General features: G+C 47.9%; 2 protein-coding genes across 5 annotated transcripts in view; one reads left to right on the top strand and one right to left on the bottom strand.

Annotated features, from left to right (window-relative positions):
- Nucleotides 1–148: 148 nt before the first annotated feature.
- On the top strand, nt 149–6,673 carry gpr132b (G protein-coupled receptor 132b). Its single transcript, XM_038727121.1, has 2 exons — nt 149–1,486; nt 4,547–6,673. The coding sequence occupies exon 2, from the start codon at nt 4,605–4,607 to the stop codon at nt 5,673–5,675; it is 1,071 nt and encodes a 356-aa protein (XP_038583049.1). The 5' UTR covers nt 149–1,486; nt 4,547–4,604; the 3' UTR covers nt 5,676–6,673.
- Nucleotides 6,674–12,654: 5,981 nt separating this feature from the next.
- The window catches only part of cdc42bpb (CDC42 binding protein kinase beta (DMPK-like)), a 56,227-nt gene continuing 43,979 nt past the window's right edge, over nt 12,655–24,902 (bottom strand). For 2 of the 4 annotated variants that reach the window (XM_038727096.1, XM_038727098.1), the window contains 15 exons: nt 24,769–24,874; nt 24,455–24,591; nt 24,235–24,374; nt 23,966–24,047; nt 23,669–23,885; nt 23,475–23,537; nt 23,159–23,400; nt 22,412–22,766; nt 22,175–22,272; nt 22,006–22,090; nt 21,805–21,922; nt 20,788–20,905; nt 15,550–15,658; nt 13,669–13,730; nt 12,655–13,408 (listed from right to left, as the gene is read on the bottom strand). In XM_038727096.1, the coding sequence (XP_038583024.1) occupies nt 13,286–13,408; nt 13,669–13,730; nt 15,550–15,658; nt 20,788–20,905; nt 21,805–21,922; nt 22,006–22,090; nt 22,175–22,272; nt 22,412–22,766; nt 23,159–23,400; nt 23,475–23,537; nt 23,669–23,885; nt 23,966–24,047; nt 24,235–24,374; nt 24,455–24,591; nt 24,769–24,874 (2,055 nt within the window). In that variant the 3' untranslated portion in view covers nt 12,655–13,285. Of the gene's footprint in view, nt 13,409–13,668; nt 13,731–15,549; nt 15,659–20,271; nt 20,623–20,787; nt 20,906–21,804; nt 21,923–22,005; nt 22,091–22,174; nt 22,273–22,411; nt 22,767–23,158; nt 23,401–23,474; nt 23,538–23,668; nt 23,886–23,965; nt 24,048–24,234; nt 24,375–24,454; nt 24,592–24,768; nt 24,875–24,902 lie in introns of those variants that run through there. The other 2 variants (XM_038727097.1, XM_038727095.1) reach the window with 2 other exon arrangements.

Genomic DNA, 24,902 nt, shown 5'->3' with positions numbered 1-24,902 from the left:
AGGGGGAGGAGGGGAAGGAGGAGATGCAGGAGGAGAAGGAGGAGGGGGAGGAGAAGGGGGAGGGGAAGGAGGAGGGGGAGGGGGAGGAGTGATATATGAAGGTATTACTGCGTTGTACTACAGAGATATATGAAGGTATTACTGCGTTGTACTACAGTGATATATGAAGGTATTACTGCGTTGTACTACAGAGATATATGAAGGTATTACTGCGTTGTACTACAGTGATATATGAAGGTATTACTGCGTTGTACTACAGAGATATATGAAGGTATTACTGCGTTGTACTACAGTGATATATGAAGGTATTACTGCGTTGTACTACAGTGATATATGAAGGTATTACTGCGTTGTACTACAGAGATATATGAAGGTATTACTGCGTTGTACTACAGTGATATATGAAGGTATTACTGCGTTGTACTACAGAGATATATGAAGGTATTACTGCGTTGTACTACAGAGATATATGAAGGTATTACTGCGTTGTACTACAGAGATATATGAAGGTATTACTGCGTTGTACTACAGAGATATATGAAGGTATTACTGCGTTGTACTACAGAGATATATGAAGGTATTACTGCGTTGTACTACAGAGATATATGAAGGTATTACTGCGTTGTACTACAGAGATATATGAAGGTATTACTGCGTTGTACTACAGAGATATATGAAGGTATTACTGCGTTGTACTACAGAGATATATGAAGGTATTACTGCGTTGTACTACAGTGATATATGAAGGTATTACTGCGTTGTACTACAGAGATATATGAAGGTATTACTGCGTTGTACTACAGAGATATATGAAGGTATTACTGCGTTGTACTACAGAGATATATGAAGGTATTACTGCGTTGTACTACAGAGATATATGAAGGTATTACTGCGTTGTACTACAGAGATATATGAAGGTATTACTGCGTTGTACTACAGAGATATATGAAGGTATTACTGCGTTGTACTACAGAGATATATGAAGGTATTACTGCGTTGTACTACAGAGATATATGAAGGTATTACTGCGTTGTACTACAGAGATATATGAAGGTATTACTGCGTTGTACTACAGAGATATATGAAGGTATTACTGCGTTGTACTACAGAGATATATGAAGGTATTACTGCGTTGTACTACAGAGATATATGAAGGTATTACTGCGTTGTACTACAGAGATATATGAAGGTATTACTGCGTTGTACTACAGAGATATATGAAGGTATTACTGCCAACACACAGAAGAAGAAGGAAACAGGTGGGAGGTTTGGAGGCGACCCTCTGTGTGACGTCGCTTCCGTCTGCTCGCCGACGTGGTTTAAGTGTGTCAGAAGGGTTTTTCACGCTTCGTCAGAAAGCTGTTGAATAAGTGATGAAGGGATGAATAAATGATGCGCCTCCTGCGGGAGGAGCCGTCACGTGACCCGCGGACACTTTCATTCACAGAGCGCACGAGGAGCCGCACGGACGATGCGCGAGACAGAGGTGAGTTTTTACCTTTTAACGTTAGGAACAGGTCACGTGACGCTTCTTTATTATCCGTGTACTTATACACCGCCGTAGTACATGTACACTGTGAGAAACTTATTTCCAGGAGTGATAAATACTCCGAGGAAGTTTTACTGCGATCAGCTGCTGCTTTAATACAGCGTGTTGGAGTACACCGAATACTCCTGCAGTACTTACACAGTAGTCTGATACCTCTGTACTACCTGCGCATTATCATAATATTCATATTCATACTTTCACAATATTGATTTTTCATTGATTGGAGCAACAGCTCCTACTACAAGACTCTGATTATTCATGTTCTTGATAACCAATCAGAGGGAGAATTAGATTATTCATGTTCCTGATGATAGTAGTAATAATAGTGCGCTAATCACTGATCAGTAGGTGTGTAGACATGAAGCCATAATCAGTGTTTCAGTTAAAGAGGTCACTGATCAATAATTAACACTCGGCCCAGCCCACCTCCAACATTCAGAGAAGTTCAGTTTGATTGACAGCTGTTTAAACAGTGAAAGTGATGATGTCACCACTGTATTTAATATATCAAGAGGGTTTTTATCCTGTTAAAATGTAAAATGACCCCGAACTGCTTTTTACCCAGCGTCTCACAGAGTGACTCCGCCCTCCACATGTCTGATTCTATCTGTTCAACACTGAAGAAATGACCCTGTGCTCCAGTGTAAAGTAGTGAGCGTGCAGCTTGTATAACAGTGATAACAGTGTAAAGTAGTGAGCGTGCAGCTTGTATAACAGTGATAACAGTGTAAAGTAGTGAGCGTGCAGCTTGTATAACAGTGATAACAGTGTAAAGTAGTGAGCGTGCAGTTTGTACAACAGTGATAACAGTGTAAAGTAGTGAGCGTGCAGCTTGTATAACAGTGATAACAGTGTAAAGTAGTGAGCGTGCAGCTTGTATAACAGTGATAACAGTGTAAAGTAGTGAGCGTGCAGCTTGTATAACAGTGATAACAGTGTAAAGTAGTGAGCGTGCAGCTTGTATAACAGTGATAACAGTGTAAAGTAGTGAGCGTGCAGCTTGTATAACAGTGATAACAGTGTAAAGTAGTGAGCGTGCAGTTTGTACAACAGTGATAACAGTGTAAAGTAGTGAGCGTGCAGCTTGTATAACAGTGATAACAGTGTAAAGTAGTGAGCGTGCAGTTTGTACAACAGTGATAACAGTGTAAAGTAGTGAGCGTGCAGCTTGTATAACAGTGATAACAGTGTAAAGTAGTGAGCGTGCAGCTTGTATAACAGTGATAACAGTGTAAAGTAGTGAGCGTGCAGCTTGTATAACAGTGATAACAGTGTAAAGTAGTGAGCGTGCAGCTTGTATAACAGTGATAACAGTGTAAAATAGTGAGCGTGCAGCTTGTATAACTGATAACAGTGTAAAGTAGTGAGCGTGCAGCTTGTATAACAGTGATAACAGTGTAAAGTAGTGAGCGTGCAGCTTGTATAACAGTGATAACAGTGTAAAGTAGTGAGCGTGCAGCTTGTATAACAGTGATAACAGTGTAAAGTAGTGAGCGTGCAGCTTGTATAACAGTGATAACAGTGTAAAGTAGTGAGCGTGCAGCTTGTATAACAGTGATAACAGTGTAAAGTAGTGAGCGTGCAGCTTGTATAACAGTGATAACAGTTTAAAGTAGTGAGCGTGCAGATTGTATAACAGTGATAACAGTGTAAAGTAGTGAGCGTGCAGCTTGTATAACAGTGTAAATCTGCTGTCCCCTCAAAATAACACATCACACAGCCATTAATGTCTAAACCGCTGGGACAAAACCTAGGACACCCCTAAGTGAAAATGTCCACATTGGGCCCAGAGTGTCAATATTTTGTGTGGCCACCATTATTTCCCAGCGCTGCCTTAACCCTCTTGGGCATGGAGGTCACCAGAGCTTCACAGGTTGCCACTGGAGTCCTTTTCCACTCCTCCATGACGACATCACGGAGCTGCTGGATGTTAGAGACCTTGTGCTCCTCCGCCTTCTGTTTGAGGACGCCCCACAGAGGCTCAGTAGGGTTCAGGTCTGGAGACCAGTCCTGTGTCCATGGCTGTGTGATGTGTTATTTTGAGGGGACAGCAGATTTACACTGTTATACAAGCTGCACGCTCACTACTTTACACTAGAGCAAAGGGTCATTTCTTCAGTGTTGTCACATGAAAAGATCAAACATGTGGGGGGCAGACTCACTCTGTGAGATACTGTGCATATATACGTATATATATATACATACGTACATGTATACACATACACTGGGCTTGACCTTAACTTTTTAGTTCACCAGCCACTGTGGCTCATTGTTTCAACGTTACTTGCCACTTTCACCTGACTGTGGCGAAATAAAATGTATTTAAACTGGATTTGCAACACCCTTTAAAAGGAAATGATCAGCCCCACAGCTCTGATTAGCTGTAAAGCTCCTTTATTATGAAAACACGTAGTCGTGACGATAAAGAGGAGCTTCCTATTGGATATAATAATAGTGGTGCGAGGTTGTAGAAAACTAAACTTACTGTACTTATTTACAACAGCAGTAAATTCTGTAACAGACACAAATTCTTTTTGTCTAATCAAAAGCTGTTTATTAATAGTAATAATAATAATAGTAGTAGTAGTGATCAGTAAAGCGTGCACGCTCTCAGGCAGGTGGTTTGTTCCTCAATCTCGGTGACTCAGAGCATCCGAGAAGAGGAAAAAGAAGAAAAGAGGAAACAGAGTCTACTAAAAGGTCATTGACTTGTACTAAAACCTCATATCTCCAGATGATTTAAACAGTGAAGCTCAGCCTGGAGATACGAGGTTTCACACAGCGAAAACTCTAAAAAAACACATCTGAAATGCGGAGCAGTTATTGTGGAGGGGATTTCCTTTCAGACAGCCAATCACAGACTGAGTAGGAAGCTCGAAGCGTTTCTTCTTTTATTTTCTCGGCTGTGACAGGAAGTGGCTCGGGTGTCAGCCTCGTGTCTGTGCGGAACACGTCTCATCCTCATCTTGTTCATTCTCTTCTTCTGTGCTTCTGCAGACTCCCTCCTCTTCACTGTGATTGGCCGACGCCCTGTTCTTCACTCTTGGTCGTCATCATGCAGGAGCCGGCGGTGACCGAGGCCATTTCTGCAACCAACAGCTCGTGTGACCCCCCGTACGAAGACGGCCGGCTGCCGCTGGTGCTGTTGTACAGCCTGGTGCTCGCCGTGGGGCTGCCCGCCAACCTGCTGACCGTCTACCTCACCTGGCTGCAGGTGCGCAGGAACAATGTGCTGGGCGTTTACCTGTGGAGCCTGTCGCTGTGCGACCTCACCTACCTGGGCACGCTGCCGTTGTGGGCGTACTATGTGAGCGCGGGTCACCTGTGGCCGTGGGGCTCCACCTCCTGCAAAGTGACGGGCTATATCTTCTTCAACAACATGTACATCAGCATCTTCCTGCTCTGCTGCATATCCTGCGACCGCTACGTCGCCGTCGTCTACGGCCTGGAGTCCCGCGGCCTGCGCCGCCAGCGCTTTGCCGTCCTCGTCGCCCTCTCCATCGTGCTGCTGGTGGCGCTCGGCCACGTCCCTGTCTTCATCATGAAGGAGGGCAACACCGAGGGGGGCGACCCCCGCTGCTTCGAGCCGAGTCAGAAATCCTCCACGGTGACCGGCTTCAACTACGCCCGCTTCGTGGTCGGCTTCCTGATCCCGCTGCTGGTGCTGGTGGTGACCAACCGCGGCATCTTGGCCAACGTTCAGCGCAGCACGGGGCTGCGGCGGGAGCAGAAGCAGCGCGTCCACTGGCTGGCGGTGGCGGTGGTGGTGCTGTTCCTGGTCTGCTTCTCCCCGTACCACCTGCTCCTGCTGGCCCGAGCCGTCATCTTCCACTTCCTGCGGCCGGAGGACACCTGTCTGTTCGAGAGGACCTTGTACACCCCCTACACCATCTCGCTCGGCCTGTCCACCGTCAACAGCGCCGTCAACCCCATCCTTTACGTCCTGTCCAGCGACAACATCCGCAAAGAGCTGAGCCGAGGCCTGGTCCAGGTCTGCAACCGGGCGCACCAGAGACAACGGACTGACAGCAGCCAGAACAAGATCCAGCCCAACAAGAACTCCTCAGAGCTGAACCCGGTCAATGAGGCCGAGAGACAGCAGGGAGGAACATCACCAGGGACCTGAGAGGCTGCTGGTCTCTGCCGGTGCAGGTACCAGACCGGGGACCTTTTGGGCCAGGCGCTGCTGGTCTCTGCTGGTCTCTGCCGGTGCAGGTGTCAGATCTGCTCGGGGTCCTGCACCTTCCGGTGACGTCGCCCATGATTGGCTGAACGTCGGGGGGTTTACGGACGTCATTTCGGTCTTTGGATCAACTGGAGAACTTGTACTCGAAGTCCAGGAGCAGGACTTCCTGCAACCGGACCCTCAGAGAGGTCTTTTATATCCTGCTGATATCATTATGTTTATTAACGTGTGTTTATTTCACATCAAATGTTTAAATAGTTTTCAGAAAGCTGGACTCACCTGCCCTGAAGAGAAACCACTTCCTGTCCACATGTTGACTTTTGATCCAGCTTCAGCGCTTTAATGTTTGGCAGCTGTTAATTAACTGTGACTGCAACGTCTGTCTCGGTGAGACGGAAAGAAAGACCTGCCAGCAGCAGCTTCAATATTCCAAAGATAATCTGGAGCTAGTTCATGCTAATGACATCACAGGAGGATCCGGCTGTATTTGATTCTTTATTATCAGTTACAGAAATAGTCAGATGATACGTTTCCCTCATCACAAAGATCTGTGCATAAAAAAGAAAGATTGTCACTGGTCCTGATCAGAAAGCGAAAACGCTCCGGGAAGAACAAAGACATGCAAAGAGGCGAGCAGCCACGGGATCAAAGGGTAAATTCATCACACGGTAACAACAAGCTTCACCTCCACAACTCTGTAAATGTTTGTGGAGGATTTCCCCAGGAAACGCCTGAGCCTTGCTGCTACCATAGTAACAGAGAGGCGTCTTTGTAGAATCACAATGAAAGAAAAGATGAATAAATGTTTGATCCATCCAGAATTTACAAGGTAAATCTTATGAATGAATTTCTTTTACCTTGTTGGAAATTTCTTTTCTTCCACTTTCTATCATCCAGCTGTGAATTCCAATAAAACTTTGCTCTCTCGTTTGTACTGATCTTCTTCTTCTTCTGTACTTCATTAAGCCTGCGAGGGGAAACTCTGTTGTCATTATGTTAGTATTTACACACACAAACAGGAACCACAGCAACACGAGCTAGACTCGAACCGGCGACCCTCCGGTTCCCGGTCTAATCCTTACGGACTGAGCTGAGCTGAAAAAGAACTCTTAATTAGATGGATCAGACCAGGAGGGCGGGCATTTATGACATTTAGGACGTTTCTTTGGACAAAAGAGAGAAGAAACAGTTAATCAATAAAACTGGTGCTGATGAAACGTAGAGAGCCCGACAGAACGAGGGTCTGTCGGCTCATTCATCAACAGTATCCATGAAATGTCAAACCTCCGCCCAGCTTCTGTACCTTTTATCTGACGTACAGAGCGTCAGCTTCTCTTTGAAGCCACAGATTAGATCTGCTCTCTCAGAGATTCTCAGTGAGATCATGTTTCACTTCCTGTCCAGCCAATAACTCTCATGTACAGCATGAAGCTGCAGGAAACTGAAGCTCAGCAGCGTCATATCAAACATGGAGAAATCAGGGCTGCGTGCAATCCCCCCCCGCTTCATCTCAGATCCAGCAGAATTATTATTCATCCCTTTCTAAAAGAAGTCACTCCGCAGAGTCCAACAGACCTGACGCACGTCTAACGCCGTCACTGCCGTCCCTGAAACAGACCTGGGGTTCAGCAACAATATGACGCAGTCCGGTCTTGAGTCTGCTTCCACAAGCTAAAACCCAGGTTTCGTAATCAACCGTGAACAGAGTGACGAGCCGCCAGGCTGCTTTTCTCATCTGCTCCCTCTCCCCAAACGTAACACTGCTGCAGGTTTAATCTATGGACCTCTGAACATGTTCACTTTCCAGAGGTCGTGATGTGGACTTGGTTTGCTGCTCTGGCGTCCCTCCTCGTAGCTGCACTGCGACCGACTTCCCCATTTCTGATCACACGTTCATTTCTTTTAATGTCAACCTAACGCCGTCCAAGATAAATCTGCCACGTGTCATTTCATTCGCTCATTCATTTAAACTCTCTAGTGAAACTGCCTCACCACAACTAAACATTTTAAATTCTCTGGCTCCCGAACGGTTTCCTACACGGTTTACATCAGAAATAGGCCGGCTCAAGGTAAAAGGTCGTCGCCTGAACGCCTTTACGGGAAAACTGGACTTATTGTGCACCAAGAAATGTACAAAAACCACATTCTCCACTCCAAGGACGCTCTTTCAGCCAAATCCACCAGGTTTAATCAGTTCAGGCGAAGGAAACACCAGAACTTGTTCTCCATGGTCAACAACATACTATGACCACCGGACTCTTGCGCCTCATCTGTACTCATCTGCTGACTGAAACTCCTTAATGTCATTTTTTAATTCCAAAGTGCACAAGATTGACCAGCAGCTGACCACTAACACCTCTCACAGTCTGTCTCTTTCACCTCTCCCGACACCTCTTTCTCGTTCACTTTCAAGTTTCTCGCTTCCCTCTGTTGCTGAAATATTGGACATTATTAGAAATTCAAAACCGACTACTCGTCAGTTCCACCCTCTTCCTACCGTCTTAGTAAAAGCCTGCTCACCCTCTCTCTCTTCCTAAATAACTACCATTATACATTCTTCTCTCACCTCTGGTAGCGCTGGTAAAAATCACCAATGATCTTCTCGTGGCAGCTGATTCCGGACTACTAACTATTCTCATCCTCCTGGATCTGAGTGCAGCCTTTGACACCATCTCTCAAAACATCCTCCTTGACAGATTAGTTAGTTGGTTTCACTGACACACCCTTGGACTGGTTTAAATCATATCTCTCTGGTCGCACTCAGTTCATCCAGCTCAAACATTTAAAATCAGAGCTATCCCCTGTCCTACCGGTGTTCACCAGGGCTCTGTCCTGGGCCCCCTTATGTTCATCATCTATCTGCTTCCTCATGGCCTCATCTTCCATAAATTTACATCCAGTTCCACTGCTATGCGGATGACACCCAGCTCTACCTGTCTGCCTACCACATCCCTCCCACCCACCTCCCTCTCTGATTGCGGAAATCAAATCCTGGTTCTCTTGCAACTTCCTCAAACTTTGACTAAATCTGACAGTTTTTCCTCTTACCATTCATTGACAACTGCACAGTTTCCCCCTCCCCTCCAGTCAGAGTCTGGCTGTGATCTTCGACAGCACACTTTCATTTCAAGCTCACATTAATAATGTCACTTCCATTTACGTAACATTAATCGCCTCCGACCGTCTCTCTCAGTACAGCCATTCTCGTTGACACACTGCTCACATCCCGCATTGATTATTGAGATTCTCTTCTCGTTGGCCTTCCTCTCAAATCCATACATAAACTTCAGCTGGTTCAGAACTCTGCTGCCTGGATCATCACCAGAAACCCTTCTATTAATCATGTCACTCCTGTCCTTCAGCAGCTTCATTGGCTTCCAGTTAAATACCGCAATGATTTTAAAACTCTGCTCCTGACCTTCAAGGTCATTCACAACCTCGCTCGTCTGACCACCATGGGGTCCAGAGCCTTCAGCCGCTCGTCTCTTCCACCGGACATCCGCAACACTGACTCGCTTTCCATTTTTAAATCCCTGAAAACACATGTTTTTAATCTGGCATATTCCACGTGATCTTTGTTTCCTGATTTTATGCTCTGTGATTTTATAGTTGTTGATTTTATCTCTTGGTGCTGCACTGTTTTATTGTTCTCATTCGCAGATGAAATCTTCACATGTTGGAGTGTAAAAAAAGTTCATCCGGCTGCAGAGCTGAACCTGCTGACAGGAAGTGATGTCATAGGCTACTTCTAGAAAAGTTGTGGTTTCAACGCCCTGATGTGAGTGTGTGTGAACAGGAAATGCGAGACAGCTGAAACAGGAAGTGTGACCTCAGAGCTGTCCTGTTTCTGAAAGACCTGGTTCTCTGTAGAACCCCCTTCTGTTCACCTGCACACCTGAAACCCTGACTCACCCGTTGACCTCAGTGGGACTAAGCCCCGCCCCTCGACTGTGTCGCCACAGGAAGTGAAACGACTGCCAATCAGCTCTGCCGGTCAGCGTCTCTTCTCCAAAGCGGTTTCATCAGCAGATCTGGATTCAGCTGCAACAGTCTGCATTAAAATCGACCCGGATGTCTCGCCTGGTTCTTCACCCGGTCTCAGCCAACAAGGCGATCCTTGGCGTTCTGTCACCCGGGTCACATGCTGATGTCGTTATAAACTGCTTCCTAATGCAGAGAAGAACCAGGTCCAGGACCAGGCCTCCAGATGTCCCAGGTGGTCTCTCGGGGGGGGGGGGGGGGGGGGTTAACTCTGATAAATACCTGTGTACTGAGGCTGAAACAGAACAATATGAAGGACTTTTGATCTGTTCTGGACTCTGGTGATCTTCTGTGCCTGAGTCTGCAGGTGGTTCAGCTTCCCGCGCTTCATTCAGGTTCATTACCAGCTGTCAGGCGGGACGTCCTGCTGAGGTCACCTGTCGGCTCCGCCACAGGTACACCCGCTTCTGTAAGGCCGGCCCGCTGCCCCCCCACCACTGTTCTGTCCTCAGGACGTCTTCCTGCTTCTCCACAGAAACACGTTGCAAACGGACTTTTTAACCAGACCACCTGATCTACACCTGACTGAAACGACATGAGCTCGGTGTGCCCCGGTCTGCTCCGGGTGAAGGAGCTTGAAGGACTTTGGTGCAGTACCCATGTTGTTCACTGAAACTTTAACATGCGCTTCCTCGTCCTGATTGGCTGAATTAGAGGAAGTTCTGGAGCGTTCAGGTGGCTGGATGTCTTTGGAACGACCATCGAGTCCGGCGCCACAGCCTGAAAGGCCTTTTATATCTTCAAGAGATTATTAGTTGTTGAAACTGAAGGGATTATATTTTCTGCAAATTCAGCTCATTTTTGTGGCCTAAACATGCTCAAAGTCTCCAGACTGCACACGTCAGAAGTGGTGAAAAATCACGTATTTTATGGGCGTGGCAGAATGGCTCGCTAGCGCCACCTACAAAATAGGAAAAAATCTGGCCCTCGGCCACGTTCAACCTACATGCACGAAATTGTTTGGGGACATGTATCATATCAAGACACAAAAAACCCTGAAGGACCCTTAACGCAACAGGAAGTCATTTTGAATTTAAAGTGCGATTTTAACCCATTTTATACCATTTACACACTTTGTACTTTAACAAACTCCTCCTAGAGAATTAATCCGACCGACTTCAGATTTGTGCTGTGCAGATGATTAAAAGTTGTGCAAACGGGGAGTTTTCATGCAACGGCGTGCCCGTGGCGTGGTGTCCAAAATCGATGAGTCGGCATAAAACAGGAAGTTATTGTAACTTATGTGCTCACATTTGGAATACAGAGTAAGAGGCAACAGGAAATGACACGTTTTACTACTCCGAGCAAGTTGGATATATCAGCTTCAGAACGCATTGATGAGGCCATGTTGTAAAACTTGTGAATTTGCAGTTAACAGCTTGGCGGCGAATTTAAACTCTTCGCCATGACAAAGGAAGTTGTTGTAACTTCAGTGTACATGCTCACATCTGCACAAAACTTTACATGCTTGATAACTGTCCCGCCCCAAACACATCTACTCGCCAATATTCATTTATATTCGTATCGCCAAGTGCTCTAGAGCGCCACAAAGGGGACACACGAAGTGACGTATAACACCTTCATGCAGCGTCTGCACCGGCAGAGCTCCAGAATCTGCAACGCGGCCGCCTCACACCCCGACACGCTTCAGGTGCGAGGGCCCGCCCAGCGCCGCTTGCAGCTTTAATTTTACAGTATTTTTCTTGATTTAACAAAAGACTTCTTTACTGATGATCCATTAAAAGGAAAGACTTTTGTCAGGTTGACAGCTCGTTCGATCTTGTTCAATGTGTTTAAGCTGTTTGTGTCTTTGCACGAGTCGCTCTTAATATCCGAATCAGTTAATGTGCGACGGACTGTAGTGTCACACAGACGTTCAGCTGAAAGTCTGTTCGTCATTTATTAAACAGTTTGTACGATCAGAAATACACGTGTAGCTCGTGCAGATGCTAACAGAAACAAACACCTGAGACTCTTCAATTCAGCTCAGAGATTTCAGGTCACTCAGGCTCCTCGTTAATGATTTATTTTGCCCTCAGTTATGTCTGGCAGGTTCATTAACTATTAATGAGGGGGCGTGGCCTGTCTAGGGTTGTTTACACACTTCAAGTTATCCACTCAGAGCGTGAGGATGCGAGCAGAGATACAGCAGAGCCAATCAGAGAGCAGGACAAAACATGAATCAGGTCAGAGATACTGCTGTTGTTCTGAGAAACAGAACCAAAACAAGCTTCAGTCACATCTGGTTCTCCTGACGTCCCAGAGACCGGGCCGGTTCTCCTGACGTCGGCCGGTTCTCCTGACGTCTCAGAGACCGGCCCGGGCCGGTTCTCCTGACGTCCCAGAGACCGGCCCGGGCCGGTTCTCCTGACGTCCCAGAGACCGGCCCGGGCCGGTTCTCCTGACGTTGGCCGGTTCTCCTGACGTCCCAGAGACCGGCCCGGGCCGGTTCTCCTGACGTCGGCCGGTTCTCCTGACGTCCCAGAGACCGGGCCCGGGCCGGTTCTCCTGACGTCGGCCGGTTCTCCTGACGTCGGCCGGTTCTCCTGACGTCCCAGAGACCGGGCCGGTTCTCCTGACGTCCCAGAGACCGGGCCGGTTCTCCTGACGTCCCAGAGACCGGGCCGGTTCTCCTGACGTCCCAGAGACCGGGCCGGTTCTCCTGACGTCCCAGAGACCGGGCCCGGGACGGTTCTCCTGACGTCGGCCGGTTCTCCTGACATCCCAGAGACCGGGCCGGTTCTCCTGACGTCCCAGAGACCGGGCCGGTTCTCCTGACGTCCCAGAGACCGGGCCCGGGACGGTTCTCCTGACCTCGGCCGGTTCTCCTGACGTCCTAGGGACGTGTTCCCTCCCCTGACACAGAAACGCTCTCAGACGCTCTTCAGATTCTTTTATTGAGTTTATGTTTGGCTGCTAACATGTTTCATAATTACAAAGATTCTTTAACTGGTGATTCTGGAAGAAACAAAGCAGTAGTGTTCAGGTTGTATCCCCCCCCCCGCCCCCCCCCGGCCTGGGGTCAGGGGACACAACAGGTAAGACCCTCCTCCCCCACAACAGGTAAGATCATCACTGACACAAAATCAAAGATTACTTTTCTCCTACGACGACATGATGATGTGCAACTTTAACAAAACTTAAAAATTAAATCATACAGTGTTTTTTCATCAGAGTGAGACCTCCCGTCTGACAGGAAGTTAGCCACAGTTAGCTCCGCCGCTAACAGCCCGCTAAAGCTTAACAGGAAGTTATTTAATAAAGAAGAAGAGGAGGTGATTGGTCCCACAGAGCCAATCTGACTAAAGGTCAAAGATCAAACACACAGCAGAGGCGGGCTTAAACCAGGGGGCGGGGCTTCCCAGCAGGTAAAATCCAACAAATATAAAAGCAGCAGGAAGCTCAGACTCACCCCGCCACAATAAAATCATCAAGTAAAATCTAAACTCTCAGTCTGCAGCTTGATTGGTTCATTAAGCCCCTCCTCCCTCAGCGCAGGGGGCGGGGCCTCAGGGCTCCATGTCCAGGCCGTCCAGGGTGAGCTGGCTGCGGTGGGGGGAGTTGGGGCTGGGGGGGCTGCTGGGGTTGGAGCTGTTGGAGGGGGTCGAGTGTTTGGTGGAGTCTGAGTCCGGCTGGGCGAGACAGGAAGAGAGAGAGAGAGATGAGTGTCACACACCTGTCCAGGTGAGTAGTCTTCAAGAGTAGAGTTTTAAAGGTGCTGCAGATACTCAGCGCTCACAGAGGGAAACTGTTCACATGCTGCTAACAGCAGCTACTGCTAACAGCTGCTACCAGCAGCTAACGCTAACAGCTGCTACTGCTAACAGCTGCTAACAGCAGCTACCAGCAGTTACTGCTAACCTGCCACCTGCTGCAGGTGTACATGTGTTACCTCTCGGTCCAGGTCCTGGTCTGGTTCAGAGATGCTGCGAGATGAAGCCCCGCCCCCGAAATCTGAACCAATAAAAAGATTACCAATGCACAGATTAGAGTGTCGTCGTGTTCCAAACACAAACTACGCAGTAATACTACACACCTGTACTATATATGTATATATGTATATATAAAAACACAGTAATAATAGTACACAGTAATATACACAGTAATAATAATAATAATAATAATACACAGTAATACTAGTACACAGTAATACTAGCACAGAGGGTTTTTGGGGGTGCTGATCTTTAGATTTGGATAGCAGCGCCCTCTCCTGTATGCAGTTGGAACAGGCCGATGCTGAAAGCTGCTCTGTTTCCTGAGTAGATTATGTGTTAATAAAACAACTGAACTGCAGGAAGGTGCAGCTGTAAACAGATGAAAGAGAAGAAGCGCTGGCTTTTCACTCTGCCCTAATAACCACATTCACTGTAGCATCTTCACATCTACTTTATCTCTGGACCACCAGGCGCTCTGAAACGTGCCGTCTACAGTGAGCTGCTGCTGAAAGCATCGGATACTATATGACCAGAGGCGTTACAGCGTCCCACAGAGAGCAGCTACAGGAAGCCGTTAGATTCTTGTTCAGCTCACGTTTATTCACATGTCCAGACAGACTGTAACTGCAGACAGGCGGCTCGCAGATATATTTAGAATACGTCACTTTAACGGCTCATTAACGTTGCCGCTCCTCCACTGATAAACATGCCATTAGCTCTGTGGCTAATTTAGCAACGGGCAGCGTTAGCGTCTGTCAGCAGCTACCGTAACGTTAACCTGCTGTGAGGCGGAGGAAGCCGGAGAGGGCGGAGAAGAACGGCAGGGTCAACAAGTCATGAATGTTTTCAGGAGAGAAGTGATGGGTCTGTTTTTATTATAATTATTTAAGTCATGTGATTAACGTGACAAAGGACCGCTAACACAGCCCGTCTCTACATGCTGTGGTTTTTGTGGTGCTGCAGTGTTTTTAAAGAGGTGGTGTTCTGCTCATGTTCCTCATCTTATTTAGAGGTTGTTTCAGAACAGGTTTCCATGGTTATATTTTTGTCCTACTGCACATTGCTGCAGCTCCTCTTTTCAGCCTGTGTTGAAGGCTTCGTTTTAGCTATGGAGTGATACATCTTGTCTCTAAATGATCTTTGTTGGGAGTTGCACATGCTCAGTTCCTAGTTAAGGACTACTAGCCAATCAGAAGCAGAGAAGGGCGGGTCAGCGAGAAGCCGGTAAACGGCTCGGGTTCAGCCGTACGTGTTGCCGACCGGCTCGGCAACACGGACTGGAGCGAGAGTTTCAGAGCGGTGAGTTATTAATCTGTATCCATAAAGTTTTAACTGAGCTCTGTCTCTACATCACAGGAACAACTTTCTGTCCACTGCCTGGAGGGCAGCTAGTGTTTGGAAGGGAGAGGAGAGCTGTGTGCTGCAGCTCGCTGTTTCTGAGGGCGTGTCGGAGTAGCCGCTCGGCGAGCGTTATATGAGGCGCGTTTAGCCTCAAGGGAAGCGGCTGGACTCCAAACGAGCTGTTTTCAGTTCAGAGCAGAGTTTTCTGTGGGAGATGGGAACTCCCTTTGGGCTTTTTCACTTTGCAAATCTGTTACAGCACAAAAAAGGATATAACTCAATAAAGGAGAGGGGAAAGCTAAAAAGCTGAATACCACTTATTTAACAAAGGAGCTGCAGATATATGCAACACCCATGACCTGAGTGAAGGATCCGACTCTGTTTCTTTATCAATAGTCAAATATCAGCTGTTATAAACGACCGATGCCGATTAAATACAATTAGCTCAAAACCGTCGGGCTCTAGTACACACAGTAACAGTACAGGTGTGTGCGTACCTGAGGCTGTGCGTGTGATGTGCGTCTTGCTTCTCTGTTGCCGGGAGATACTGGACAGTGGGCGTGGCTTGTCTCTGATTGGGTCGTCCTGAGAGGAAGGCATCACACTCTGTTCAAACACAAACACACACACATTAAAGCCTGCACATGTCAGTGGCCGCAGCGCCCCGGCGGCCGAAGTGAAGTCCTGCTCGCTCTCAGCTTGTTTCTATCTTTAGCGTCAACATGTCTGAAGATTAGATGTCTGTTTTGCTGCTTTAAACCACGAACTACAGCTCCCAGAATGCTTTGCTTCTGTAGCTGACGGGAGATGTAGTTACTGAGGCTGTTAGACAAGACATTACAGACAACAGGTTACTGAGACTGAGAAAAGGAACTAAAGGACAGGAAAAGGAACTAAAGGACAGGCAGTGGAGTGAAAGGACAGGAAAAGGAACTAAAGAACAGGAAAAGGAACTAAAGGACAGGCAGTGGAGTGAAAGGACAGGAAAAGGAACTAAAGGACAGGCAGTGGAGTGAAAGGACGGGAAAAAGAACTAAAGGACAGGAAAAGGAACTAAAGGACAGGCAGTGGAGTGAAAGGACAGGAAAAGGAACTAAAGAACAGGCAGTGGAGTGAAAGGACGGGAAAAAGAACTAAAGGACAGGAAAAGGAACTAAAGGACAGGCAGTGGAGTGAAAGGACAGGAAAAGGAACTAAAGGACAGGAAAAGGAACTAAAGAACAGGCAGTGGGGCATAAGGACAGGCAGTGGAGTGAAAGGACAGGAAAAGGAACAAAAGGACAGGCAGTGGAGCGAAAGGACAGGAAAAGGAACAAAAGGACAGGCAGTGGAGCGAAAGGACAGGAAAAGGAACTAAAGGACAGGAAAAGGAACTAAAGGACAGGAAAAGGAACTAAAGGACAGGCAGTGGAGTGAAAGGACAGGAAAAGGAACAAAAGGACAGGCAGTGGAGCGAAAGGACAGGAAAAGGAACTAAAGGACAGGAAAAGGAACTAAAGGACAGGCAGTGGAGTGAAAGGACAGGAAAAGGAACTAAAGAACAGGAAAAGGAACTAAAGGACAGGAAAAGGAACTAAAGGACAGGAAAAGGATCTAAAGGACAGGCAGTGGAGTGAAAGGACAGGAAAAGGAACAAAAGGACAGGCAGTGGAGCGAAAGGACAGGAAAAGGAACTAAAGGACAGGAAAAGGAACTAAAGGACAGGCAGTGGAGTGAAAGGACAGGAAAAGGAACTAAAGAACAGGAAAAGGAACTAAAGGACAGGAAAAGGAACTAAAGGACAGGCAGTGGAGTGAAAGGACAGGAAAAGGAACTAAAGAACAGGAAAAGGAACTAAAGGACAGGCAGTGGAGTGAAAGGACAGGAAAAGGAACTAAAGGACAGGCAGTGGAGTGAAAGGACGGGAAAAAGAACTAAAGGACAGGAAAAGGAACTAAAGGACAGGCAGTGGAGTGAAAGGACAGGAAAAGGAACTAAAGGACAGGCAGTGGAGTGAAAGGACGGGAAAAAGAACTAAAGGACAGGAAAAGGAACTAAAGGACAGGCAGTGGAGTGAAAGGACAGGAAAAGGAACTAAAGGACAGGCAGTGGAGTGAAAGGACGGGAAAAAGAACTAAAGGACAGGAAAAGGAACTAAAGGACAGGCAGTGGAGTGAAAGGACAGGAAAAGGAACTAAAGGACAGGAAAAGGAACTAAAGAACAGGCAGTGGGGCATAAGGACAGGCAGTGGAGTGAAAGGACAGGAAAAGGAACAAAAGGACAGGCAGTGGAGCGAAAGGACAGGCAGTGGAGCATAAGGACAGGCAGTGGAGTGAAAGGACAGGCAGTGGAGCATAAGGACAGGCAGTGGAGCATAAGGACAGGCAGTGGAGCATAAGGACAGGAAAAGGAACTAAAGGACAGGAAAAGGAACTAAAGGACAGGCAGTGGAGTGAAAGGACAGGAAAAGGAACTAAAGGACAGGAAAAGGAACTAAAGGACAGGAAAAGGAACTAAAGGACAGGAAAAGGAACTAAAGAACAGGAAAAGGAACTAAAGGACAGGCAGTGGAGTGAAAGGACAGGAAAAGGAACTAAAGGACAGGAAAAGGAACTAAAGGACAGGCAGTGGAGTGAAAGGACAGGAAAAGGAACTAAAGGACAGGCAGTGGAGTGAAAGGACAGGAAAAGGAACTAAAGGACAGGAAAAGGAACTAAAGGACAGGAAAAGGAACTAAAGGACAGGCAGTGGAGTGAAAGGACAGGAAAAGGAACTAAAGGACAGGCAGCGGAGTGAAAGGACAGGAAAAGGAACTAAAGGACAGGCAGTGGAGTGAAAGGACAGGCAGTGGAGTGAAAGGACAGGAAAAGGAACTAAAGGACAGGAACAAGAACTAAAGGACAGGAAAAGGAACTAAATAACAGGCAGTGGGGCATAAGGACAGGCAGTGGAGTGAAAGGACAGGAAAAGGAACAAAAGGACAGGCAGTGGAGCGAAAGGACAGGAAAAGGAACTAAAGGACAGGCAGTGGAGTGAAAGGACAGGCAGTGGAGTGAAAGGACAGGAAAAGGAACTAAAGGACAGGCAGTGGAGTGAAAGGACAGGCAGTGGAGTGAAAGGACAGGAAAAGGAACTAAAGGACAGGCAGTGGAGTGAAAGGACAGGCAGTGGAGTGAAAGGACAGGAAAAAGAACTAAAGGACAGGCAGTGGAGTGAAAGGACAGGCAGTGGAGTGAAAGGACAGGAAAAAGAACTAAAGGACAGGAAAAGGAACTAAAGGACAGGAAAAGGAACTAAAGGACAGGAAAAGGAACTAAAGGACAGGCAGTGGAGTGAAAGGACAGGAAAAGGAACTAAAGGACAGGAAAAGGAACTAAAGGACAGGCAGTGGAGTGAAAGGACAGGAAAAGGAACTAAAGGACAGGAAAAGGAACTAAAGAACAGGCAGTGGGGCATAAGGACAGGCAGTGGAGTGAAAGGACAGGAAAAGGAACTAAAGGACAGGCAGTGGAGTGAAAGGACAGGAAAAAGAACTAAAGGACAGGAAAAGAAACTAAAGGACAGGCAGTGGGGCATAAGGACAGGCAGTGGAGTGAAAGGACAGGAAAAGGAACTAAAGAACAGGAAAAGGAACTAAAGGACAGGCAGTGGAGTGAAAGGACAGGAAAACGAACTAAAGGACAGGAAAACGAACTAAAGGACAGGATAACGAACTAAAGGACAGGCAGTGGAGCATAAGGACAGGAAAAGGAACTAAAGGACAGGCAGTGGAGTGAAAGGACAGGAAAAGGAACTAAAGGACAGGAAAAGGAACTAAAGGACAGGAAAAGGAACTAAAGGACAGGCAGTGGAGTGAAAGGACAGGAAAAAGAACTAAAGGACAGGCAGTGGAGTAAAAGGACAGGAAAAAGAACTAAAGGACAGGAAAAGGAACTAAAGGACAGGCAGTGGAGTGAAAGGACAGGAAAAAGAACTAAAGGACAGGAAAAGGAACTAAAGGACAGGCAGTGGAGTAAAAGGACAGGAAAAAGAACTAAAGGACAGGAAAAGGAACTAAAGGACAGGCAGTGGAGTGAAAGGACAGGAAAAAGAACTAAAGGACAGGAAAAGGAACTAAAGGACAGGAAAAGGAACTAAAGGACAGGCAGTGGAGTGAAAGGACAGGAAAAAGAACTAAAGGACATGAAAAGGATCTAAAGGACAGGCAGTGGAGTGAAAGGACAGGAAAAGGAACTAAAGGACAGGAAAAGGAACTAAAGAACAGGCAGTGGGGCATAAGGACAGGCAGTGGAGTGAAAGGACAGGAAAAGGAACAAAAGGACAGGCAGTGGAGCGAAAGGACAGGAAAAGGAACTAAAGGACAGGCAAAGAAACTAAAGGACAGGAAAAGGAACTAAAGGACAGGCAGTGGGGCATAAGGACAGGCAGTGGAGTGAAAGGACAGGAAAAGGAACAAAAGGACAGGCAGTGGAGTGAAAGGACAGGAAAAAGAACTAAAGGACAGGAAAAGAAACTAAAGGACAGGCAGTGGGGCATAAGGACAGGCAGTGGAGTGAAAGGACAGGAAAAGGAACTAAAGGACAGGCAGTGGAGTGAAAGGACAGGAAAACGAACTAAAGGACAGGAAAACGAACTAAAGAACAGGAAAAGGAACTAAAGGACAGGCAGTGGAGTGAAAGGACAGGAAAAGGAACAAAAGGACAGGCAGTGGAGTGAAAGGACAGGAAAAAGAACTAAAGGACAGGAAAAGAAACTAAAGGACAGGCAGTGGGGCATAAGGACAGGCAGTGGAGTGAAAGGACAGGAAAAGGAACTAAAGGACAGGAAAAGGAACTAAAGAACAGGAAAAGGAACTAAAGGACAGGCAGTGGAGTGAAAGGACAGGAAAACGAACTAAAGGACAGGAAAACGAACTAAAGGACAGGCAGTGGAGCATAAGGACAGGAAAAGGAACTAAAGGACAGGAAAAGGAACAAAAGGACAGGCAGTGGAGCGAAAGGACAGGAAAAGGAACTAAAGGACAGGAAAAGGAACTAAAGGACAGGCAGTGGAGTGAAAGGACAGGAAAAGGAACTAAAGGACAGGCAGTGGAGTGAAAGGACAGGAAAAGGAACTAAAGGACAGGAAAAGGAACTAAAGGACAGGCAGTGGAGTAAAAGGACAGGAGGTGGAGAGCAGTGTGAGAGTTTGATGAAGCTGTAGTTTGTGAAGCTGCAGAGAGTTGAACTCTTCAGAGGAAACATTAATCCATTAGTCAATCAACAACATGAACTGTTGACCACTTCAGAGCACACAAGGTGTCTGGAGGAGGAGGAGGGTGAGCAGGGGTGAGGGTGATAGAGAGAAGCTGGCCTACCCTTCCCAGAGAGGAGGTGGAGGGAGAGGAGGAGGAGGAGGAGGAGGAGCAAGGCTGCAGGAGGCTCTGCTGGGAGGAGGAAGAGGAGGCGTCTTTCTGCAAGAAGGCGCCGGCCGACGCCGAAGTCATGTGATAGACGTGCTCAAAGTTGGAGGGAGGAGAGATGAGGGTGTGACGGGAGGAGGAGGAGGAGGGAGAGGGAGATGGGGAGGGGGAGAGGGAGATGACATCAACCTGAACATCCGGGAGGAGGAGGGGGTGAGGAAGGTGAGACATGGGGAGGAGGAGAGAAGAGAGGAGGAGTCAGTGCGATGAACAGAGCTGTCAGAGGGGAGGAGGTGAGGGAGGAGAACATGCCGGCAGGATAGGACAGGAGGAGGTGCAGTGAGGAGGAGTTACCAGAGGGAGGTCCATGAGGACCTGCATGCCGTCTCCTGGTCCCATGTGAGCCACATGGTTAAAGTTTGTTGGATTAGAGATCATCTTTGATCTGAGCTCAGGATCCCTCAGCATCTCCCTGCGAACACACACCACAACAACACATTAACACCACACACACACCTGATTCACAACAACAAAACAACACACACACACACACACCACAACAACACATTAACACCACACACACACACACACACCTGATTCACAACAACAAAACACACAACTCATTAACAGTCGCTGTGTTTTTTTTCTGTTGAGTGGCTGTGTTTTACTTTGTTGAGTGGCTGTGTTTAATTCTGTTCAGTGGCTGTGTTTTACTCTGTTCAGTGGCTGTGTTTTGTTTTGTGGCTGTGTTTTACTCTGTTCAGTGGCTGTGTTTTGTTTTGTGGCTGTGTTTTATTCTGTTGCGTGACTGTGTTTTGTTCTGTTGAGTGGCTGTGTTTTGTTTTGTGGCTGTGTTTTGTTCTGTTGAGTGGCTGTGTTTTGTTTTGTGGCTGTGTTTTATTCTGTTGCGTGACTGTGTTTTGTTCTGTTGCGTGACTGTGTTTTGTTCTGTTGCGTGACTGTGTTTTGTTCTGTTGAGTGGCTGTGTTTTGTTCTGTGTTTTGTTCTGTTGCGTGACTGTGTTTTGTTCTGTTGAGTGGCTGTGTTTTGTTCTGTTGAGTGGCTGTGTTTTGTTCTGTTGAGTGGCTGTGTTTTGTTCTGTTGAGTGGCTGTGTTTTGTTTTGTGGCTGTGTTTTGTTCTGTTGAGTGGCTGTGTTTTGTTTTGTGGCTGTGTTTTACTCTGTTCAGTGGCTGTGTTTTGTTTTGTGGCTGTGTTTTATTCTGTTGCGTGACTGTGTTTTGTTCTGTTGAGTGGCTGTGTTTTGTTCTGTTGAGTGGCTGTGTTTTGTTCTGTTGAGTGGCTGTGTTTTGTTCTGTTGAGTCGCTGTGTTTTATTCTGTTCAGTGGCTGTGTTTTGTTTTGTTGACTCACCTTCTCTGCTGAAGTCGCTCCTCTTCAGGAACCTTAAAGAGGAACTTCCTCTTGCTGCGAGTTCGAACCATCAACTTCCTGCTGTGGTCCGATGTCTCCGGGATGGTGAGTTCTCCCTCTGAGGAAAGACAGGTGGAGATAGGTGAGCTTCAGGTGGTAGAGGGGTGTTGTTAACAGCGTGCAGGTGAGTCTGGGTCTTACCTGATGAGGTGTTGCTGAAATAAATCAGACGAGGAGGTTCTGAACTCAGCAGGTTTAACGTCCCTTCAACATTCAGAGGTCTGATCTGAGAATAGAGACAGAGATGTGACTGGCTGGTTCTAAACTGTGCCTGGCTGGTTCCAAGCAGTGCCTTGCTGTGATTGGTTACCTTGCGGAGGGAGACGGTCTGAACCCACTCTGCGGTGTGAATGTCGAAGACGTCGACTCCGTATTCACTGTAGACTGTCAGGTGGGACGAGTTAGAGCCTGGGGAGAGAGAAAGTGATTAACACCTTTATAATATGAACTGAAGCATCATCCAGGTACCAGGTACAGCCACTGATGGTGCAGGGGTTCACACCAGTGCACCTGCTACATTTACACCTGTTGAGTATTAATGACGTACTGCATGCAAGCGGCGTGGCGGGCCACATCAGCTCCTGGGTTCGGGACCGGCGGCCCTGTCCGTCCACGTAGATGCCGAGCTGGCTGAAGCAGAGCAGCAGCTCGTTGGATCCCACCTCCAGGGCGTGCAGGGCGTCCAGAGGCTGCTGGGCCAGGAAGGCCAGCGACGGGTCGGCCGGGCTCACCAGGCTGATTGGGGACGACTCCCCCTGCAGGGCCAGCAGGGCGAAGCCCGAAGGATAACCAACACACAGCCGCTCCCTCACCATACCCAACCACTGCACCAAACCTGGAGCCTGCACCTCCCACAGCTTCTTATGGTGGGGCTTCGCTCGAGTGATCTCGTAGCACTGGACCTGGAGGCAAAAACAGAACCAGAGCATTAGAACAGGAACAGAACCACAAAGGGGTGGGCGGTATGCTGGTTTCATCACATACTCCTAGAGCTGGAGTTACATCATGACTCTGGGAACCGAAGATGTGGAAGGTAACACTATGAAGAGAAACACAAAGTCCTGATCTACACTGAGGAAGTGGATTCACAGCTACTGGAAAACTATTTTACTTCAGACTGCTTTCTCAAAGGGGGCCAGTACAAAGCCCGACTCGCTTCAGACCTCAAGCTCCAGGATGGTCAAGTCTAGACTTTTTTAAGTAGCTTTGGTTAGCCTGTTGAACTTGGTGTTAGCACGGTGTGGGGCAGAGTAGTCGCTCCGGCAAAGCTATCTCAGCTGGCTCCTTTACTGACCTGACGTTTGACGGCAGCCAGCAGGCAGGCCGGGCCTCCGGGTCGGAGCACCCCTGTAGTCAGAGCCTGGCAGCCTTTGGTGTCCGTCAGCTTGATGTCGAAGGCGGACTCGGCGCCCTCCAGAGCCCCCCACGCCTGAAGGTGAACGTGGCGGTTCCGACCGCAGAGCAGAGCGATGATCTTCTCCTTCGGGATCAAATCGATCTGATAAACCTTCTTGCTGTCTGCTGCTCGCACGATCACTGGAGAGAGAGACAGAGGTTAGTCACCTATTGAATACGAACTGTCTGCCTGTCCGTCTGCTTGTCTGTCTCACCGTCTCTGGTGACCTCGACCACAAACAGTCCGTCTTCTGTTCCCAGGACGATCCTCTCCCGATCTACAGAGGAAACAAGTTTGAGCATCATCAGCCCAAAGCCTTCACTAACATCCTTTCACCTTCTCTCTGTCAGTATGAGTACTCGGTGCAGTACTATTTAACAGTAGTACTTAGTCGAAGTTGTTACTGACCGAGCACAGCGGCAGACAGCGTGGTCTTGATGATGGGCAGCGAGGCGTCGTAGGCCTCGTGCAGGATGTGGACCTGCTGGTTCTTCAGCAGGTTCTTGGTCAGGATGGTCTGCAGACTCTCCAGGATTCTGACCCACTTCCTCTTCTCCACTTCGCTCTCGGCCAGCACCAGCAGAGACACAGAGGAGAGCTGCGAGATCAGCTGCGAGGACGTCACCTGATCAAAAACAGCAAGGGTCAGAACACACGGAGGTCAGCGGTCACACAGCGACGGCTCAGAGGGGCGGGGTCTCCTACCCTGAAGATGCAGGGGATGTCCTTCCTGGTAGCGTGGATCACATCTGATGCCAAAACAGAGCTGACGGAAAACTCCTCATCTCTATAAACACACAAGAATCAAACGTGTAACATTTCGAAACTACAGGACATTCAAATACCAAATAAAATCTGTTCTGCTACCTTCTCAAAACTCCTTCCTAAGAATACGCAAGTCTTTTCAAAGCTACCTGAATCTCAGAGTGCTGACAGCCTGAAGCTCGCCCTGTGAGCACAAAGACCGCTGTTACCTGAGATCCAGCACCAGACCGGCCACCACTCCAGGCTGGGTGGACTTTCCCTCTGGGACGTCGTACAGAAACAGCTTACAGTCAGAGACCACGGCGAACGCTCGCTGCCAGCCCTTCTTCACTCCGCTGGGCTTTGGGATCTGACGGAAAGACAACAAACACGTGAGTGCGGTCCTGTGGAACTGCAGTACAACTACTCCGTCAGTACTTCATCCCCTACCCTGACGTAGCCCTTGTAGGCGGTGCCGATGCCTCTCTGGACGTCAATGCCCTGCGGCCTCTTGGCCTGCTCTGCTGGGATTGGACAGACCAGCGGTGCATGGTCTTTACAGGAAACGTGGCAGATGAAGGAGCACACTAAGGAGAGACGGCAAGTATAAATATATAAATACAGTGTATGCCGTATATATGTCTGCTACAGGAGGATCAGATGTTCACTGGCGTCACCAGGTGGGCGAAGCAGCAGCGTCTTCCTGGCTGAGGTGGTGAGCCTCACTACTGGCAGGTGTGTAGATGAGTGTAAGCGCTGTGTACCTTCGCAGGCGTATCCCTGTCTGATGAGTCCCACCATCAGCGAGGTGCAGTGTGTGCACTGAGTCGGGCTGGAGAACGTCTTGATGCTCAGCTGGTGAGCTTTGGGCTGCGAACACACGTGACACATATGTGAC

Source organism: Micropterus salmoides, unplaced genomic scaffold (assembly GCF_014851395.1).
Source record: "Micropterus salmoides isolate LMB-PRFRI ecotype aquatic unplaced genomic scaffold, ASM1485139v1 Ms_hic_scaffold_18, whole genome shotgun sequence".
Taxonomy (NCBI): Eukaryota; Metazoa; Chordata; class Actinopteri; order Centrarchiformes; family Centrarchidae; genus Micropterus; species Micropterus salmoides.
The sequence above is the reverse complement of the archived record's forward strand: the minus strand, read 5'-3'. Positions and strand labels throughout refer to the sequence as shown.